The sequence below is a fragment of the Podarcis pityusensis genome (genome assembly GCF_964106645.2).
Source record: "Podarcis pityusensis genome assembly, chromosome: 3".
In the NCBI taxonomy this organism is placed as follows: Eukaryota; Metazoa; Chordata; class Lepidosauria; order Squamata; family Lacertidae; genus Podarcis; species Podarcis pityusensis.
In genome coordinates, this window is record NC_138026.1 from 23,633,032 (window position 1) to 23,654,464 (window position 21,433).

General features: G+C 46.5%; 1 protein-coding gene across 6 annotated transcripts in view; it reads right to left on the minus strand.

Annotated features, from left to right (window-relative positions):
* Window positions 1–21,433, minus strand: part of ARHGEF10 (Rho guanine nucleotide exchange factor 10) — a 107,007-nt gene that overhangs the window by 45,555 nt on the left and 40,019 nt on the right. For all 6 annotated transcript variants that reach the window (XM_080998938.1, XM_080998937.1, XM_080998933.1 and 3 more), the window contains 4 exons: window positions 16,426–16,518; window positions 14,579–14,749; window positions 12,683–12,828; window positions 8,783–8,955 (listed from right to left, as the gene is read on the minus strand). In XM_080998938.1, coding sequence (XP_080855064.1) covers window positions 8,783–8,955; window positions 12,683–12,828; window positions 14,579–14,749; window positions 16,426–16,518 — 583 coding nt within the window. The remainder of the gene's footprint in view (window positions 1–8,782; window positions 8,956–12,682; window positions 12,829–14,578; window positions 14,750–16,425; window positions 16,519–21,433) is intronic.

Genomic DNA, 21,433 nt, shown 5'->3' on the forward strand with positions numbered 1-21,433 from the left:
GACCTTGCCGGGATCCATGGCCAATCCCTTGTCTGACAGGCGATACCCCAGGAATTCCACCTCCTTGGTATGAAACTGACACTTCTCCAGTTTCACCCACAGCTGGTTGGCTTGCAGCCTGCTCAACACTTCTCTGACGTCTCTCACATGCTGCTCCTCATTCTCAGAATACACCAACACGTCGTCTAAGAAGGCCACACAATTCTTGTAAAGCAAAGGCCCCAGGACGTGGTTCATAAACGATTGAAAGCACGCGGAGCCTCCTTGTAGGCCGAAGGGCATAACTAAATATTCAAATGCCCCCAAAGGGGTGAACATGGTGGTTTTCCATTCATCCCCCTTCCTTATTCGTATCAGGTTGTACGCCCCCCTTAGGTCCAGTTTAGTAAAAATCTTTCCCTTCCTGACCCTTGTCAAAATGTCGTCAATCCTGGGCATAGGGAAAGCCACTGGTTCTGACACTGCATTTAAGGCCCTGAAGTCACACACAAGCCTCGGCTTGTTCGTGTTTTTTTTTATCCACAAAAAACACTGGGCTGCCCCCCACCGCCCTGGACTCTCTGATGAACCCTCTCTTCAGGTTCTTGTCAATGAACTCTCTTAGCTCCTGCATCTCTCTGTCTGACATGGCGTACAGCTTGCCTACAGGGAGCTGTGCCCCAGGGAGTAAATTGATTTGACAGTCAAAGGGTCTATGCGGGGGTAGTTGGTCAGCTTCCCTTTCGCTGAAGACGTCGCGGAGATCTGCGTATTGTCGTGGTACCTTCACGTTCTCCGTTACTTCAGTCCCTGCTAGGGTGGCTTGGGCCCCTGCCAAACCCTTTCCCTCTTTGCAGTGTTCTAAGCAATGTGCTGAACCAAAAGAAACCACTCTCTGATGCCAGCCCACCAGCGGATCATGTAACGCTAGCCAGCTCATCCCCAATATAATGGGAGCTCCTCCCAAGGTGGCCACATTAAACGCTATCAGTTCGGTGTGCCTTGCCACCTTCATTATCATTGGGACGGTCTGCAAGCTGACTTCTCCTCCCAACAGCTCCCTGCCATCGATCGTGGTCACCTGCAGGGGGTTGCTTAAAGGGATCGTCTGTATCTGGTGTTCAGCTGCAAACTCTTTGCTCATGAAATTGCAGGAGCTGCCTGAGTCCAACAGCGCCTTTATCTTTAGAGGGTGTCCGTTTGGCAGCTCTAGCGCCACTTCTATCACTAGGGCGGGTTTAGGAGGTTCTGGCGTGGGCACTTTCACTGCTCTTTGGCCTGGCTGCTGTGCCCCGACGGTGGCAGCCAGGCGTTGGCTTTTACTTGCTTCGGTATTTCTTCCTCTCTTCCCTCCACAGCTCCTACCATCCCTTGCCATTCCTTCCTCTGGGGGCAGACTCTGGCAAAGTGACCCGGCTGTTGGCAGAGATAGCATTTCCGGGCGCCTTTTCCCTCCTTCTTTCCCCCCTCACTGGGCTTTGAAACTGCGCGCGCGCGCGCTGTTCCGATTTCCATCGGCTCTGCCGACGGGAAAGTTGGCTCTGGAATGTCGGGAATGCGGAACTCCTTCCAACGTTCCCCCTTCCCTTCCCGCCTCTCCAATGCTCTCGCCTCCTGGCGCGCTCCTATGGTCAGCGCTGATTTGGTCAGCTGGTCCATAGACTCCGCCCTGGGCGCCCGGGAAAGTTCGTCTTTCACAGCCGAAGAAAGCCCTTCTTCAAAGAGCATTTGAATGGGTTCCGCCGATAGATCCCACCCCAATTTATGGATCAACATGGTGAACTCAGTCCAGTACTCACGGACAGATCGGCTCCCCTGTTTGCAAGCCATTAACTGTCTGCGGACCACTCCCTGTTCAATATCGCTGGAAAACATCAGATCCATGGCGCGAAAGAACTTCATCGTGTCCTTTAGGACGTCACTATTCGCTGCCATCAGGGGTCTAACCCAGTCTCTCGCCCCCTTTTCAAGATGCCCAATCACGAAAGCCACTCGTGATTCCTCGTCAGGGAATTCATCAAACTGCAGATTGAGGGCATATTGCATCTCTGTCCGAAAGCCATGATAGTCTTTGGGCTCCCCCCCAAACTTCTGCACCAATCCTGGTACCTTTCTGACGAGCTGGGTGTCTTTCCCCTTTTTGTCTGCATCCTGAGCCCTCCTCTCCTCAAGCCTCGCCGTCTGCAGCGCTAGCTGGACCTCCAACACCCGGTACCTTTCTTCCAGGCTTGGACCCGCTCCAGCTCCTGCTTCTCCGGTTCCGGCTGGGTTGCTCATGATGCCTTCTCCTGCACAAGCTGCTCACGAAGACTGTCGGAATGCTGTGATGGGACGATGAGCTGCTTGTGTGTAAAATCCTAGTCCCTCAGAGTTTGGTCAAGTTTGCAAACCTCTGTCTGTAACGGAGCCCCTTAAACATGGCTCCGTCAGTCGCTGGCAGATTCCGACAGTGGTTGCTTTCGGAATCGCTTCCAACATAAAAGCTCCTTAACGGAAACACGTCTTCTGGACTCTCTGCGTGACAGTTTCCGGCGAGGAGTGGGTGTCCCTACAGGAGGTCCTGAAACCTCCCCACTGTTTTCGCTGGAAGTGTCTCTGAGCCATCCCTCCAGCTCCCTTTCCCTCAGCTCAGCTCCTCTCCCCCTACTGGTTCCCTCTTCAGCTGCTGAGTCTCTCCCAACCTGTGTGAGCCCTTTCACTTCCCTTCCTTCCGATGGCAGTTCCCTGACACTTACCTTCTGCAATTTCTTCTCCCCTGCTTTTGACATTTAACTTCTATTTTATCCCTGCAATGGTGAAGTATGTGGGGCTGCCCTTGAGGTCGGCCCAGAAGCTACAGCCAGAGCAAAATGCAGACACACCGGGGCAGACAGTTGCCACCATGTTATACAGCTGCTTAAAGAATTGCACTGGAAGCCACTTAGCTGTCAAGGTAAGTGCACTGTGTTGGTTTCTGGTGTACCAAGCCATATGCAGCTTGGCACCAGGATACGAAAAAGATCACCTCACAACTGTGCTTTACAGAAGAGTGTTTCCTGCAGATACAATCTTATCATGAGAACTGTTGTGTACAATATAATAATCATTTATTTGTACAGTAGCATTATGATATTGGCACTTTTATTTTAACCCCTTTCCTAATTAATCCTAGCATGGAATTTGCCTTTTACATGGCTGTTGCACAGTGCGTCGACATCTCCACTATGACCCCAAGGTATTTTTACCTATCTCCTGTAATTTCTTCTCCCGCTCTCCTTTCACATTCAACTTGCACCTTATTTACCCACTCAAAAAACCCTGCCACTTTCCTGCTCAATCTTTACATTTACTTCTTCCTCCTGCAGCAAGTTCTCTCTATTATCCCTTCCCTTTCTATTCCCATTTTAAAGTATTTATTATTAGATATTTTATTTCACTTTCCAGCTCCATCTGGTATGCAGGCTGAGACCCTACCTGCCCGCAGACTGTCTTGCCAGAGTGGTGCATGCTATAGTTATCTCGCGCTTGGACTACTGCAATGGACTCTACGTGGGGCTACCTTTGAATGTGACTAGGAAACTGCAATTAATCCAGAATGCAGCAGCTAGACTGGTGGCTGGGAGTGGCCGCCGAGACCATATAACACCGGCCCCGGCTACTTTTACTCAGTATGCAAAACATTGGTCCAATAAAAGGCTATGGCAGAGCTAGGAAGTGGGCAGACAAGTGAGCAGGATGTGGCAATGAATCCCACCTGAAAATGGCCCAAGAACCACAGGTAAATCCCAGTCTACTGCTCTAGAAGCACTGCGGTACAACAAAAATATCAAACTGTTCCAAGGTCAGGAAAGAAGCAGCCATATGTTTGGTGGTAAAATCCTGACATGCTTTAAGAAGGTCAGTTGGGTTGTATTAAGAAGCAAAGTGAAACAAACCACTATAGCCCTTATTATAGGACTATGGTAGAGCTTCCATTAAAAAGAAGAAGGTTCCATCATACTATATATGCCTTAAATGTTTGATAATTGCCTGTCATCTCCGTAAAACAAAGAAATCCAAAAATACACAGTGGAAAACCAATCCAAAATAAAATCTTCATCACAGCATCTGTCTGCATCATTGCCACAAATGATATTGGAAGTTTAAATAATTCAGAGCAGCGCACTTGCTATCTTTGCCACATCTCTGAGTGCATATATTATTCCTGAAGCGCAACCAAAACAGGAGTAATATGTTTTTGTTATTTCCATACAGAGAGCCTATTTCAGTTAAAAAGAGGAGACGTTTGAGTTAACAAGTTATTTTCCTTTCAGGAGAAGAGGATTTAAGACATTAAGCCCTTTTCACAGCTAGTTAGGACAGTATTAATGGTTCCTACAGATTTGTGTTTTAAAAATCAAGCCAAGCCAATTTTGTCACAATCATTCCTCTTGCTCTTCACAGGGATGTTGTCTAGCTCAGCTTTAAGTTGTACTCACTTTCTGCTGAAATCAAGCCAGCTACTTCTAAGCCCTAAGTGTGAAACCAACGTCTTTAAAAGCTACTAAACCACCCCAGCCATAAGGATGATCCAAGATGAAGCAATGAGGCTCTGCTAGATAAACCTCTATAGAAACCAAATATTTGCTTTCTACTTGCTCGATAGACATTTACATATAATTTATAATCCTTGTAATATAAACCAAACATGAGAGATAATAGAATAGAATAGAATGATCGATACGATACGATAATATAGGACCACATGAGCTTGCCCTCAATTAACCCCATCTTCTGAAGGGCAGGACCTTTGCCCATGGTGGTACCAAAACTATGAAATTCCCACCCTTGGGATGCTCACTTTTCCAAAAAGTGTTTGGGATTTGGATGGCTATTACGTAACATACTTCCTCTGCTGATTGATTTTATTTAGTGCAAATGCCCTAAACTACAGTGCTCTAGTAACCATGTGACCAAGCCTAGCAAGCGCCTTGTATGCCAACCAGTTTTGTACCACAAGCGAGGCTGATGCCACTGTACCACTTGAATGGAAGGGTATCTATAAATGCCTAGGCCAGGATCTTTAGGAAAATGTCATCGAAAGAGCTGCCTGGGGCTCAGAACACAAACTGCAAAGCACAGCAACAGGGTCAGTTACAGCTGTATGAAGTAGTTCCTACAGCCTTCTGAAGCAGTGGGATTTCAAGTAAAGAAAGTTGTTATTATAGTAAGTCCGAGGATTGCTTCGGAAGCCAAAATTGCATATAGTCAAAACACATTGGGTTCAATGGTGGGTGAGACTGACAAAGTCTTTTTACCTGCATGCCCACACCCCTTTCCTGTTTTTAATTTTTTTCTTGCCAAGTGTGTAAAGCTGAATGTGCAGAAGTTAAATATGCATAAGTTGCTGTATTTAAAAACAACAAAAAATGTTATAAATAAAATGGTATCCAGCTGGCCTCTTATATAGCTTACAGCTTAATTTTTCATTCTTTATGTGATATTTACAGGAGGGATAAAGAGGGATTCAAAATCCTCAAAACGCAGTTCTAACTAAAATCTATTATCTTGCCATATCACTTGATACAATTAACCAAAGGTAAAATGAAATGTAAAGTTGTAGAAGCCAGACAGTATAAGGACGGTATTGCAACAACTTCTCTCCCTACAAAGAAATGATTTTGTAGGGTTGAGATTATTGAAGAGAAAATAGACAGATGCTGTATGGGTGATTCAAGCCAAGGACACAAACCACCATCAATTAACAATTCACAACAAGGTTGTTCGTTACATACTAAGGTTACTTTTATAAAACATATAAACACATTTTTTCTGAGCTGTCTTAGAGGAGGTAATCCTTAAGAACTTAATACTCTTAAATGCAATTAGAACAATTTCCTGTCTCCCATTCTCAGTTCAAGCTGGAGACGGTACAGAAAAGGACAAGTAAACGATGAAGCTGTTTACTTCCTTAAGAGTTAAGCCTAGCAAAAGTGGAGGAAAAATTCTCTTTCATAGCAACAGGTATTTAGGGCCAGCCAATGAAGCAGATCAGCAGTAAACTGGGGACTGACAAAAGAAAGTAATTCTTCACACAGTCTATAATTAACTTAAGGAACTGACTATCACAAGATGGAATACCATCACCACAATTTCAAATAACTTTTTAAAAAGGATTAGATAAATCCGTGGAGGCAGACAGCCATTTATATAGACCTATGAGTGCCTTTTCAACTCCTTCATATCTGCTTGTTACCTTCCATTGGTGTCCGGTTAATCACAGCTGAAAACAATGTCTCACCAGAGTTCCAGGATCACATAGACCAGGCTTCCTCAACCTGGGCCCTCCAGATGTTTTTGGCCTACAACTCCCATGATCTCTAGCTAGCAGGACCAGTGGTCAGGGATGATGGGAATTGCAGTCTCAAAACATCTGGAAGGCCGAGTTTGAGGAAGCCTGACATAGACTTAAGTGTGAAGGTTCCCCTATCTGAGATACCCACACAAATGCATGGATGTTGTGGGCAGGAAAAGTCATGCAACACCAGGGCAGGGTCAACAGCATAACTTCCTTTCTATACATTTTGCACTTTCAATGTGAGCAATGCATGATGGGGGTTGAAAACCAAAGGGGTATCTGGTTTGATCCTCAGTGTTCCTATGGAAACCAGAAGCTGTCCACATTAGTTAGTACTCATTTGTCAATAAACCTGGTCAACCTTTAAAGAACTGTGGTACAAGATGGGTTGAAGGATTGAAAGCCCTGTTCCGTGCCCAATAAGCATGGGATGCCTTTGCCCGGCTGCGCTGTGGCCCATAGATTGCAGCAAAATACTGGGCATGGTTTTGCGCAATATCTTCTCTGTGTGATGGGCTCATGAGAAAAATCTGTCCCGTGAGCCCTTGCTGAAGAGGGGAGAGGAAACCCTATATAAGGCTGCTTCCCCTGGAGCTCACGGACATTTTGCTTTGAGAGCTTCCTGCCCACCCACCCGCCCTTGGGTTAGAGCAATTTTGGGTCACTGGTTGACAGGGCTGGAAATAATTCCCCCCCCCCCTCAACCTGATAGGCACTTGGTTTTCCCTCAGTGAAAATATGGCTTTCCGTTGTTAGGCGGAAGAACATTGTTTTGTATGATGGCAGAAATGGCATTGGGCAGGATCAACATAGTATAGGGAGCCCCCATAAGGGGCCCAAGGGGAGGATTGACCACGGCAAACCTAAACGTGGGTTTGGTATCTGGTTGGAATCTACACCCTGGTTCCCCAGTGAGACCTGGCTTGCTTGGCTTGCAAGGTTCAACACTGGCCGAGTCCCATAGTATAAGTTTGGAGCGATCCAAACCCAGCTAATCCATTTCATCAACATGGGGCTTGTGGAATGATGAACTGATCCTGGGATCCAATGCCATGCCCAACCTTGCCCTGCCTGCTGCTGTCAATAAAAAATTGGCCTGATTTCATCCCATCACAAGGGACGCGGGTGGCGCTGTGGGTAAAACCTCAGTGCCTAGGACTTGCCGATCGTATGGTCGGCGGTTCGAATCCCCGCGGCGGGGTGAGCTCCCGTCTTTCGGTCCCAGCTCCTGCCCACCTAGCAGTTCGAAAGCACCCCTAAGTACAAGTAGATAAATAGGTACTGCTTTATAGCGGGAAGGTAAATGGCGTTTCCGTGTGCTGCGCTGGTGCTGGCTCGCCAGAGCAGCTTCGTCACGCTGGCCACGTGACCCGGAAGTGTCTCCGGACAGCGCTGGCTCCCGGCCTCTAGAGTAAGATGAGCGCACAACCCTAGAGTCGGTCACGACTGGCCCGCACGGGCAGGGGTACCTTTACCTTTACCATCCCATCACAGTCTGGTTATTTTGCTGCTCTCATGGGTCACATAATTTGCCTGCCTAGGCAAATAAATGCTTGTTCTTTATTTCTTCCAGAATGAACAGAAACTAGTTCACTTTGTATAAGAAGGTTTGTTGTTTTTAAAAGAAAGATGTTGGCTCTCCAAGTTTTAGTCCTAAAATGAGAAAGCCTGTAAGAGCCTGCTTCCAGCATATGGGTGGGTAGGAAAGTCAGTTGATACAATCCTTCATATCTGGTGGAAGTATTCCAACACTGAGTCTTACCCAGACAACATGTGCACCTTCTTCAGAAGCTCTGCAAGTTTCACAGGTTAATAATACATTATACAGGTGGTACAGTTGCAACTGAGAAGTCATAGGGCACGGGGCACATTCAGTATTGTCAAATGCTTCTATGAAGCAGTGCACACACAATGTAGACTACTTTAAACTACACCAGGAAGAGTGGATTTCATACAAGGTGCCTGGTATAACATAAAACACATGTTTGTTGTGGCAGATGTGAAGTACTTACAGACCTCTAGATCTGCTCAACATGAAAATGTCCTCATTTTTTTAGCTCACAGTAATTTTTTGAGACGCTATACCCCACCCCATCTAACTTCTAGTCATCTGAGATCAATGTGACCAAACCAAGTGCTTATTTATCCAAATAATCCATTGTCTGAAAACTGTGTTTAGTCCACTGACACTGGAACACAAATTTCAGAATATGTCAGTATTACTCACTAGACATCAGCTTCACCAGTGGCTGCCAGTTCAACTTAGGCAGACTGGGTATTTGTAGTTTTCACAATAGGAGTTTTGCATAATATCAAATTACGCCAAGATGATCACACTTTCTAAACATTAGAGCTGGGGAGCCATGCTTCCAAATATTAACATAAAAGCATAACTTGTGGTATGGTAATGACATAAAGGAAAGCACTCCACCAACTCATGAACAATGAGAAAGGAGTAGCCATAAGAAAATACTAGCTGATACTTACTTGGCTTGGCATTAACAGCAATATTCTCAGAGGAATGTTGGGGAGGGAATCTGCAATTTTCATCTTGACCTTCATTGCTCCCATACTCTATAACGTCCACATGCCCAAGGGGAACACTCCATTTTAGTAAGTACCTTTCGCCAGTCACAATGCCACTGTTTTCATGGGAAGAACTGAAAGAAGGCCACAAGAGAACAGTTTACAGTATGAGAGATGTTTTAGCAGACATTTAAATTCCAGCAGACACTTTCAACTGCATAGATAACTCCAAACTGTATATAGTGCTTTTAATGTCTTGTTTTGTGCTCAAAGTTCACTTTTATTTTTGGTTATTGAGTGCACTGAAAATCTCATGAAAATGTTTTGATATACTTTTCTTTATTTTTTCTCTCCTAAAGGTGTTCTACTATTTTTAAGCTGCTTTTTTTGGGGGGGGGGGTTCCAAAGGAAAAGTTATTTTCCTAATTAAAGGATAAAATGATATCATGCAAAAGGAAAAGGCAGTTTTGCAGACTTCCCTTCACTCTCCCCCTAGGACACAGTACTCTGAGGAAACACCTTGTATAACTATTCTGAGACCTTGGTTACATATTGCTTTTATGCTTTGCATAGGTATTTACATTAGAATATGCCGGAACGAGCCCAAGGCGTTATGCTGTGCGAGGCGAACCAACAACGAGAATCCCACCCCCACCTCAAGTTTTTGTTTCTGACAAGTGACACTCTTCTTCCCTGATAATAACAATGATAATAAGTAACTTAACTGTTTGCTACACTTCAATGACACCCAAAATCAGCTGCCTGAGGCGGCAACCTTCATTCTGCCTTATGATAGGGCTGGCCCTAAGAACAAGCATATGAATGAAGGCTGATAGATTAAATATATATGTTCATAAAAAATCCTACAAGAGGAAAAAACCAGGCACACAGTAGAACAGGAGAAATATTAGAATAGCCACAACAACCCTTCATTTTAAATCACAAACGCATAACAAGACCGTAAATTTTCAGATGGAAGGAGAGGAGAAAGTTGGAGAAATTATAAACCCCATTAATGATAACAGCATCTAAACAACCTGTGGGCAGAACTCTATCCATTGGACACTCTGTAGGAAGGAGGCAATTTTTGCTGGCTCCCCCTTCTTCCTACAGTCTCCTGTGCTTCTGGAAAAAATGTGCTAGATGCTTGGAGGTGGACGACATACCCTGCAAACAACATTCAACTTGGCGATGAGAATGCAGCTTAGAAGTGGCAATCATCCCTTCTACACTGCTCTCCAGTAGATATTGTTGAACCTCAGCCCCTTCCATTTGCAGAAGGGCAGTCTGGATGTGATTCAATATGCTTAAAAGTTGTTAACAACACATATGACTATATCTAGAGAAATCTTGGATCAGAATTGCTTGCTTAAGTTGAGAAGGTTCCTTTTTCCTTCTAGCATTTTTAAACTGGTGCTCAGAAACAGGGTAGGCCTGTTTTCTTCAATATGTCAAATTCAGAGGACATGTTGCAGTTGCCATAGGAATGCTGCTGAATAGAGCTTCTCTGTGATGAGAGACCAACTCAGCCTACATTTGTAAATATGTGCCACCTACGCCCTCATGCAACCCTCTCTCTCTCGAGATTCCTAGCAGCACTAGATGGGGCTTGAATAATGCACTGTGACTTGTCCACTTGTTTGTGAACAATGGGAGAAACAAAAGGGGGAAGGAGCCCAACTGTGATCTGCAAAACATGGAGCAAAAAGATTTGCTGCATCATGGCCTAATTATATTATGCAAATAGCTTCTGCAATCCTCACTCCATTTGATCGGATTTGTAGGATGGGCATTGGTGACCTATTTTAAAAGATGGAATGTGTATATGTCAGGAAAATCTATGCCAGAGCTTGAAACAGAGCTGTCCCACATCTCCCACATTCAAAACACGAATGATTACAGTGTTAATATCTACAAACAAAAAGGTACTTTCTAATCTGCACCCACAGAAAAAGCCAAACAGCTCACAGTGAGTTAGGTCTAAACAAACTCAGCATCCTTCAGAATGCTGCTGGAATGCAACTCATATTATCTCCCAACAGTCTGCAAGTTTGAGTTTGAGTTAAAGTAAGTGGCCTTGGCACAGTATACCTAAAGGAGCGTCTCAGCCTGGACGCTGAGGTCCTCCTCCGAGGGTCTTCTGCTGGTTCCCTCACTGCGAAAAGCGAAGTTACAGGGAACCAGGCAGAGGGCCTTCTCAGTAGTGGTGCCCTCCCTGTGGAACACAGGGAGAAATAAACAACTATCTAACTTTTATTGAAAACATTTGAAGGCAGCCCTGTGAAGTTTTTAATGTTCGATATTTTTTTCGTATTTTTACTATCCTGCTAGTTGCTGCCCAGAGTGGCTGGGGAAAACCAGGCAGGTGGGCAGGGTATAAATATAATAACAACAACAATCTGAAGGGCAACAGAAATCAAGGTGATTTAGGCCAGATTCTCAAGCCATCTAACCCAGTGCCATAGTTCTAGCAGATATCCCTTGATGTTGGATATTGAACAAGAGACCTTCTACATAAAAAGCATGCACTCTCACTGACCTGGGTCCCTTCCCATATTCACAGAATCAGCAGAACAGAAAAGTCATGTGTAACAGTTACAGCAACACAGTTTCTGTTCAGCATAACTGCATCCTCTCTCTCTCCACATTCTCAGATATCCTTTTCAGCCTTAGGGCAGCATTGCTCTTTGGCCAGTCCACCAAGAACCACATGCAAAAGCGGTGTGTAGCCACTTCACAAAACTTAGAAATTCACACACACACACACACACACACACACACACCAAACATGCACATCATGCAGCCCCCCACATGCATGGATGTGCGCATGCGTGCACACACACACACAGTCTCTCCTTTTCTGCAGGGTATACTAATAGTTTATAACTCCGCTCTGAGTTGACTATAAAATCATAGATCTGACACTAACAATCTGGCTCCCAAACAAGCCAGGCACTTTTGCAGCCTGTTTTATGAATGTTTACTCAGACATAAGTATCACTGAATTAAGTTGGGGCTTACTCTCAAGTGTACCTAAGATTCACAGCTGTAAAGATCTCTTAAAAGGTAAAGGGACCCCTGACCATTAGGTCCAGTCATGGCTAACTCTGGGGTTGCGGCACTCATCTTGCTTTATTGGCCGAGGGACAGCTTCTGGGTTATGTGGACAGCATGACTAAGCCGCTTCTGGCGAACCAGAGCAGCGCACGGAAACACCGTTTACCTTCCCGCTGGAGTGGTACCTATTTATCTACTTGCACTTTGATGTGCTTTCGAACTGCTAGGTTGGCAGGAGCAGGGACCGAGCAACGGGAGCTCACCCCATCGCGGGGATTCAAACCACCGACCTTCTGATCGCAAGTCCTAGGCTCTGTGGTTTAACCCACAGCGCCACCCGTGTCCCACACTCTTCAGGGTACCCCACAGCTAAGCTGCAACAGGAGCAGCAACCAAGCCACTCTCCCTGCCCACCTGCCTAGAGGAGGACTTGTTGAACTCTCTGTAGTTACATATTTTGGCTACTCTTGAGAAAGGTTATGAGGGATCGTATCTCTCTGAACCACAAACACAGAGGAAGCAGAAGGCACAAAGATTTCAGAGTACCAGGATAAGGAAGTGATACCCTGCTTATGGGGTGCAGTGCCTGCAATGGCTTGCAATCACTTTTGAGGTGCTTTTTGATATCTCCCATTGGTATTTTATTTATCTCCTCAAACCCATGGAACACCTCAACATCACAGTGATCAGCACACACACACACACACACACACACACACACACACACACAAAGGACAAAACAGTGCTGCCAAATTTCAGGAACTCTCCCACTCTCTGTTTTAGAGAATGCAGGTAGAATCTTACCGGACATTCACAGTCGCACACATCAGTACATCATTTAACATGAAGAGTCGCCGCTCTTTGGTTTTCACGATTTCTCCTCTGTCATTGTAAACAGTTTCCAGCATATCATCAGTTCGCACGAGGCACCTGTTCCCACTGCTAAGTAACTGAAGTTTTGCAAGAGAGAGAAAGAGGGAGAGAGAACCCCAAAGTGACTAATTCATAACACTCCTAGAAATGGGTTTTTTATTTTTTGCTTTAAAAGCTTCTATGAATCAGGATCAGGCACGCACAACAGTTTTTGTAAATTTTATTAAAACCTTGGCTATGTCAATGCAAGTTCATCAACAACTTTCCTTGAATAATCACTTTGAGAGTGGTGGTTGCAATTATTACTGAGTAACAAGAATTTTGTTTTGCTACAGACACTCCCTCTAAACCAGCCTTTCTCAACCTGTGGGTCCCCAGAAGTTGTTGAACTACAACTCCCATCACCTCCAGCTAGCAAGGCCAGAGCTCAGGGATGATGGGAGTTGTAGTCCAACAACATCTGTGGACCCACAGGTTGAGAACCGCTGCCTAAACCCTCCTTTTGCCTTTAGGTTGGCAACTCCAACTCCAGAGGCCACAGCTGTTGATTCCTACTCTGATGGCGTGTTCTTAAGGCAAAAATGATACAGCCTCAATCCAGGGGTGGAGGAAGGGGGTGCGGTGGGGCGGGCCACTCCAGGTGTCACAACTAAAAGGAGTGACAAAATGCCAGGTGGCACTCACCATGGGACCTGCAGTGTGCCCGAGCTACATATCTCTCCTGAGAGTGACACGGTGGCTTGGGCGCCCGCAGGCTCCACGCTGCCCCAAAAGGTCCACCCGCTGGCTCCTCCTCAGCTGTAGGGCGGCTGAGTGGGAGGAGGCAGGCAGACTCCTCGGAGCCCCACGGAGCATCCTGCCCTGGCTCGCCCTGTCCCGCGGGCAGCTGGCCCCGCCCCTGGCCGCAGAGCACACGCACCGCCCCAGGCGCCCAATCGGCTTGCTCCGCTGCTGGCTCAATCCAGCCTTAGAATATGTTTTAGCATTTGAATGGAGACAGACATAGTATAAAAGAAGGGCTCATAGCACTGCACACTCATCAACACAAACCAACCCACCAGTCTGACTCCTGCTTGTTCCCTTGGTCACACTTATTTTCTACTTAATGGAAGCATTATTGTTTTTATTATTAGTAGTAGTAATATATAACAACAACAACAACTTAAATTTAATAAATAAATTTAAAATTAAAATTATTAGTCGCTTGTTTGCCATGGAAATTCAAAGTAGCATTCAATATTTTAAGCAAAAAACTAACACATACATTTAAACCAGCAAAAACAAAAAAACTACAGGCCTGATTAAAAAAGAATGTTTTTGCCTTTGTTTAAATCTTTCCCAATGGGGTAAGTGGGACTTAGAAGAAGTGCTTATTTCTTTGGTGGGTTCATGTCATGCCCACTTATTTCATACTAGTTTCCAACTCCATTAAAAAAAAAAATTGCCTTTGAAACATATATCCTACACAACATTAGGGGGTGAAAGGTTAAAAGGTACTGGCTGGAGTTGTGCTTTCCAGTTTGCTTGAAGCAGAAATACATTTGTGCAAAGTATGTGTTGAAGAAATGAAGGATAAAGACAAAAAAAGTTATTGACCTTGGCTCCACCACAATTGCTACCCCAAACTGCATGGTACGTTTTAGAAGATGGCTTGTCAGCATCACAGTGCTACTGAACCAAACACATGACCTCAAAATGCCATATTCCAGCACAGGAAGGGGAAAAAATAGACACCCACACTCTCAATGTGGAAGGCATCTGGTTTGTCTGATATCTACTTCCTCTACAAGAGAAATCAGGAAGGAGCAAAAGGATGGCTGTTCCAACCTTGTTCAGATAACGCTCATTCATGGCTTTTGCGATTTGTTTTATTTCGCAGCGCTGATCTGCATCCCTTTTCCTTTCGTTTAATTTCTCTGCCAACGTTTCAAGCTCTGTGAGGGCCATCTGTAGAGGCAGTCTGTCAGGGTGGCCTTTAGTCGTGTTCTTCAACATATCCTTAAAAGACCCCCCCAAAAAACCCAAATTATTATGGTTACTATTTCAGCACAAGTCAAGATTTTTTTTTTTTATGATCTCAGGATACCCAAGCAGTAATGTCAAGCCTTTTGTCCCATCATCATCTCTAAAGTGTACCTATAGCATGTGCCTGAGAAGATGGTTGGCATGTCAAGAAAGATGCACACACAAAAATGTTCCCAGTACCCCAGATTTGACAAATTTCCATCCACATCCAGGTTGTTAAATCCTAGGATGTCTCCTTAGAACTCTTCTTCACATGGAGGGGTGAGGCAAGGGCCATATTTTAACCGGATGATAGTTTCCTATCAATCGTTCATTAATCCATTTAAGCCTATTTCTATGTTGTGGGCTGTACATTACATTCAAATATATAGGCACAGTTGCATGCGCAACACTAAGCCATGCAAATGAGCTAACATGCAGGCTTCTCAGAGCAAAGATTGTGGCTGCTGTGCTCCTCCTGTCCTGCTCTTGCCACACAATACTGATACTTTGGGTGCAAAATATCAGCATCTATGTATTGCATAAGGGAAAAAAAGAGGAAGTGTTATCAATGGTTCCAGTCCATCAGATCATCACCTGATAGATTCTGTACTGTTGGGCAAGTTCCATATTTCCGTGGCAAGTTTTATGTTCCAAAGGATATTTTGCAACATGGCCCTACCAAATTCCTTGTAGTCATGGCTCTATAATAAAATGTGACCAACTTAGCAGTATCTTTTTCACAGACATGGAGTTCATATGGCTCAGGCATTAGGAGGCTAAAGGTAAAGGGACCCCTGACCATTAGGTCCAGTCGCAGACGACTCTGGGGTTGCGGCGCTCATCTCGCTTTATTGGCCAAGGGAGCCGGCGTACAGCTTCCAGGTCATGTGGCCAGCATGACTAAGCCACTTCTGGCAAACCAGAGCAGCGCACGGAAACGCCGTTTACCTTCCCTCCGGAGCAGTACCTATTTATCTACTTGTACTTTAACGTGCTTTCGAACTGCTAGGTTGGCAGGAGCAGGGACTGAGCAACGGGCGCTCACCCCGTCGCAGGGATTCGAACCGCCAACCTTCTGATCGCCAAGTCCTAGGCTCTGTGGTTTAACCCACAGCACCACCCATGTCCCATTTAGGAGGCTATTAATGCCAGCAGTGGAAGCAGGGGAGGGCTGAGGAAGAAAAGCTTATGAAACTATATACTACAAGTAGGATCTGCAGCAATATGTTGCACTGAGGAGGTGTTCAGCCATTTGACTTCCACCCCACCTTGCCCTGCCCCCTCCAATTTTCCTGAAGAATCCATTTGGCACTGGTGATATATTATGGGTATGTCAGATTGCAGTATTATTCTTATGAATAGGTACATTGCATAATTGCTTCTCGAGCTCGCAACTGGATATGGAACAGCATACAAAACAAAGCAGATGGAAAATTCAAAGTGCTCATGAAAACCATTTGCATTTATTTGTATATGAAATTGGGTAATACTTGTACCATTTCTTGATGAAAACATACACAGTCTCATGGGCTTCAAAAATACAACTGCACAGTACATTACATGCTAGAAATGTGCATTTAATTTTTACTTAGAATTAGCCAAATAATACTGAACTGTAACCAATGAACAATGCATGCAAGTACTTTGAATGATCAGACTGCACTTGCCTGTAGCAGTAGGATGAACTGAGGAAAGCGTTGTATGGGTTTCATCATTAAGCCATAGAGTGTAATTCTATCAGGACTAGATTCTTGGCATTGCTGTAATGAGAAAGGGTCAAGTCTTTCTTTGTATCAACAACATTTTTTTTTTAAGAACAGAGGTAAAAGTTGTATTCACATGTAACGTAAAGATAAAGGACCTCTGGATGGTTAAGTCAAAGGGGACTATGGGGTTGCACTGATCATCTCGCTTTCAGGCCGAGGAACCCAGTGTTTGTCCACAGACAGCTTTTCCAGGTCATGTGGCCAACTAAACTAAACCACTTCTGGCACAGTGGAACATCGTGACAGAAACCAGAGCATTTACCTTCCCGCCGCAGCAGTACGTATTTATCTACTTGCACTGGCGTGCTTTCGAATGGCTAGGTTGGCAGCAGCTGCGACAGAGCAATGGGAGCTCACCCCGTCGCGGGGATTTAAACCGCCGACCTTCTGATCGGCAAGCCCAAGAGGCTCAATTAGGCAAATTAGCCAGTGCATAAGCTATGCTCCTCTCTTCCTAGAGTAGGGAAATAAATAAAGGAGTGGGTGATTTTGTGTTATTTGTCATTTGTTTCTCAGAAGTGAATCATGATTGGGAAGTGAAGCTTCTGGTTGTGGTTTGTTTGGAGTGCTGGTTTGGAGGAAATGCTAAACCAACCATTCCCTGGTTTGTTTCTCAACTCTGGGGGGGGGGGGGAGAGGGAGGACTGCTCAAGGTGACTGCGCTAGCATGCAACCCATGCTCTGTCCAATGTAGCCAACTATGGTTTTTTGGTCAGCATTATGTGCTAATATGGCCACTGTGTGCCCATTTTTACATTGTGTTTGGCCAAAAAGTAGATTTCTACAAGTGGAGACCCGCGACAAAATGTTGCAGCATGGAGTTCTCAAGCTCAAGATTCTAGCTATTCTGTTCCATTCCCCCTCCATGGTTTCACCTCACGCTGTTAGCAAGCAGTTTGTACCCTGTGAGTGAGCTCAGGCCTTGCACGGCTGTTTGGAAGGTTGCTCATGAAGGCCTTTTCTTAAGGAGTTTATGTTTTACTGCAAACCTTGGAGCACCCCTGGGCATACTCCCTCTTGCATGTGAATAGTACAATTTTGGCTACACAAACAATGGTACTTACAGTCTGAGCTTTAGACATAGAAAGGATAATAGTTCACTAAGTGATACTGCATAGATGGCTGTAAATATTTTACCATTACTTATGACCAGAAGGTCGTTGTCAGGGAACTGCCATCGGAAGGAAGGGAAGTGAAAGGGCTCACACAGGTTGGGAGAGACTCAGCAGCTGAAGAGGGAACCAGTAGGGGGAGAGGAGCTGAGCTGAGGGAAAGGGAGCTGGAGGGATGGCTCAGAGACACTTCCAGCGAAAACAGTGGGGAGGTTTCAGGACCTCCTGTAGGGACACCCACTCCTCGCCGGAAACTGTCACGCAGAGAGTCCAGAAGACGTGTTTCCGTTAAGGAGCTTTTATGTTGGAAGCGATTCCGAAAGCAACCACTGTCGGAATCTGCCAGCGACTGACGGAGCCATGTTTAAGGGGCTCCGTTACAGACAGAGGTTTGCAAACTTGACCAAACTCTGAGGGACTAGGATTTTACACACAAGCAGCTCATCGTCCCATCACAGCATTCCGACAGTCTTCGTGAGCAGCTTGTGCAGGAGAAGGCATCATGAGCAACCCAGCCGGAACCGGAGAAGCAGGAGCTGGAGCGGGTCCAAGCCTGGAAGAAAGGTACCGGGTGTTGGAGGTCCAGCTAGCGCTGCAGACGGCGAGGCTTGAGGAGAGGAGGGCTCAGGATGCAGACAAAAAGGGGAAAGACACCCAGCTCGTCAGAAAGGTACCAGGATTGGTGCAGAAGTTTGGGGGGGAGCCCAAAGACTATCATGGCTTTCGGACAGAGATGCAATATGCCCTCAATCTGCAGTTTGATGAATTCCCTGACGAGGAATCACGAGTGGCTTTCGTGATTGGGCATCTTGAAAAGGGGGCGAGAGACTGGGTTAGACCCCTGATGGCAGCGAATAGTGACGTCCTAAAGGACACGATGAAGTTCTTTCGCGCCATGGATCTGATGTTTTCCAGCGATATTGAACAGGGAGTGGTCCGCAGACAGTTAATGGCTTGCAAACAGGGGAGCCGATCTGTCCGTGAGTACTGGACTGAGTTCACCATGTTGATCCATAAATTGGGGTGGGATCTATCGGCGGAACCCATTCAAATGCTCTTTGAAGAAGGGCTTTCTTCGGCTGTGAAAGACGAACTTTCCCGGGCGCCCAGGGCGGAGTCTATGGACCAGCTGACCAAATCAGCGCTGACCATAGGAGCGCGCCAGGAGGCGAGAGCATTGGAGAGGCGGGAAGGGAAGGGGGAACGTTGGAAGGAGTTCCGCATTCCAGACATTCCAGAGCCAACTTTCCCGCCGGCAGAGCCGATGGAAATCGGAACAGCGCGCGCGCGCGCAGTTTCAAAGCCCAGTGAGGGGGGAAAGAAGGAGGGAAAAGGCGCCCGGAAATGCTATCTCTGCCAACAGCCAGGTCACTTTGCCAGAGTCTGCCCCCAGAGGAAGGAATGGCAAGGGATGGTAGGAGCTGTGGAGGGAAGAGAGGAAGAAATACCGAAGCAAGTAAAAGCCAACGCCTGGCTGCCACCGTCGGGGCACAGCAGCCAGGCCAAAGAGCAGTGAAAGTGCCCACGCCAGAACCTCCTAAACCCGCCCTAGTGATAGAAGTGGCGCTAGAGCTGCCAAACGGACACCCTCTAAAGATAAAGGCGCTGTTGGACTCAGGCAGCTCCTGCAATTTCATGAGCAAAGAGTTTGCAGCTGAACACCAGATACAGACGATCCCTTTAAGCAACCCCCTGCAGGTGACCACGATCGATGGCAGGGAGCTGTTGGGAGGAGAAGTCAGCTTGCAGACCGTCCCAATGATAATGAAGGTGGCAAGGCACACCGAACTGATAGCGTTTAATGTGGCCACCTTGGGAGGAGCTCCCATTATATTGGGGATGAGCTGGCTAGCGTTACATGATCCGCTGGTGGGCTGGCATCAGAGAGTGGTTTCTTTTGGTTCAGCACATTGCTTAGAACACTGCAAAGAGGGAAAGGGTTTGGCAGGGGCCCAAGCCACCCTAGCAGGGACTGAAGTAACGGAGAACGTGAAGGTACCACGACAATACGCAGATCTCCGCGACGTCTTCAGCGAAAGGGAAGCTGACCAACTACCCCCGCATAGACCCTTTGACTGTCAAATCAATTTACTCCCTGGGGCACAGCTCCCTGTAGGCAAGCTGTACGCCATGTCAGACAGAGAGATGCAGGAGCTAAGAGAGTTCATTGACAAGAACCTGAAGAGAGGGTTCATCAGAGAGTCCAGGGCGGTGGGGGGCAGCCCAGTGTTTTTTGTGGATAAAAAAAACACGAACAAGCCGAGGCTTGTGTGTGACTTCAGGGCCTTAAATGCAGTGTCAGAACCAGTGGCTTTCCCTATGCCCAGGATTGACGACATTTTGACAAGGGTCAGGAAGGGAAAGATTTTTACTAAACTGGACCTAAGGGGGGCGTACAACCTGATACGAATAAGGAAGGGGGATGAATGGAAAACCACCATGTTCACCCCTTTGGGGGCATTTGAATATTTAGTTATGCCCTTCGGCCTACAAGGAGGCTCCGCGTGTTTTCAATCGTTTATGAACCACGTCCTGGGGCCTTTGCTTTACAAGAATTGTGTGGCCTTCTTAGACGACGTGTTGGTGTATTCTGAGAATGAGGAGCAGCATGTGAGAGACGTCAGAGAAGTGTTGAGCAGGCTGCAAGCCAACCAGCTGTGGGTGAAACTGGAGAAGTGTCAGTTTCATACCAAGGAGGTGGAATTCCTGGGGTATCGCCTGTCAGACAAGGGATTGGCCATGGATCCCGGCAAGGTCCAGGCGGTGCTGGAATGGAAAACACCCAAAACAAGGAAGGATGTGCAGAGGTTCCTAGGATTTGGGAACTTCTATCGTAAGTTCATCCGAAACTTTGCCCACCTGACGGCGCCCATTACGGACTGTCTCAGCAGTAAGAAGAAGTTCGTTTGGACTGAGGAGGCGGAGCGAGCATTTGAGGAACTAAAAAGGGCCTTCGCCTCGGAACAACAACTCCTGCATGTGGATTTACAAAAACCGATGAGAGTGGAAACTGACGCATCAGACAGAGCTATTGGGGCGGTGCTTCTGCAGCCAGGGAAGGAGGAGTCAGAGTGGAGACCGTGTGCCTTTTTTTCGCGAAAGCTGAACAAATCCGAGAGGAACTACACGGTGTATGACCGAGAACTACTAGCCATTCATGAGGCGTTCCGGAGATGGAGGCACCTGCTAATTGGCGCACAACATAAGGTGCAAGTGTGCACTGACCACAAGAACCTAGAGTATTGGAGGACGGCACGAGTGCTCAACCAACGGCAAGTGAGATGGGCCCAGGAGTTCTCCAAATTTAACTTTGAGATTTGTTACGTGCCAGGCCCAGAGAACATTAGGGCGGACGCTCTCTCACGCAAACCTGAATATTTGGAGGGGGAGGGAGCACCAGAAGAGAGACATGTCATTCCAGAGGACCGCTGGGTGTGTGGGGCGGCATTGGTGGGACAAAGAGAACTGGTAGAGGAAACAGAGAATGATGAATACGCCCAGAATAAGCTCAGAGGTCTTAGGGGTGAGGGAGAGGAACCAGGGGGTTTCGAGGAAAGAAATGGAGCTTTGTATTACAAAGGGGCACTGTATATCCCTGAAGGAGACTTAAGGGGGAGGGTACTCAAGCAGTTGCACGACAGCCCCACGGCGGGGCATTTTGGACAACACAAAACCATGTGGTTGGTCACCAGGGAATTTTGGTGGCCTAAGGTGAGGGAAGATGTACGGGAGTATGTAAGAGGGTGTGAGCAATGCCAGCGAGCCAAAGGGGAGAGGCGGGCACCGGCGGGGCTATT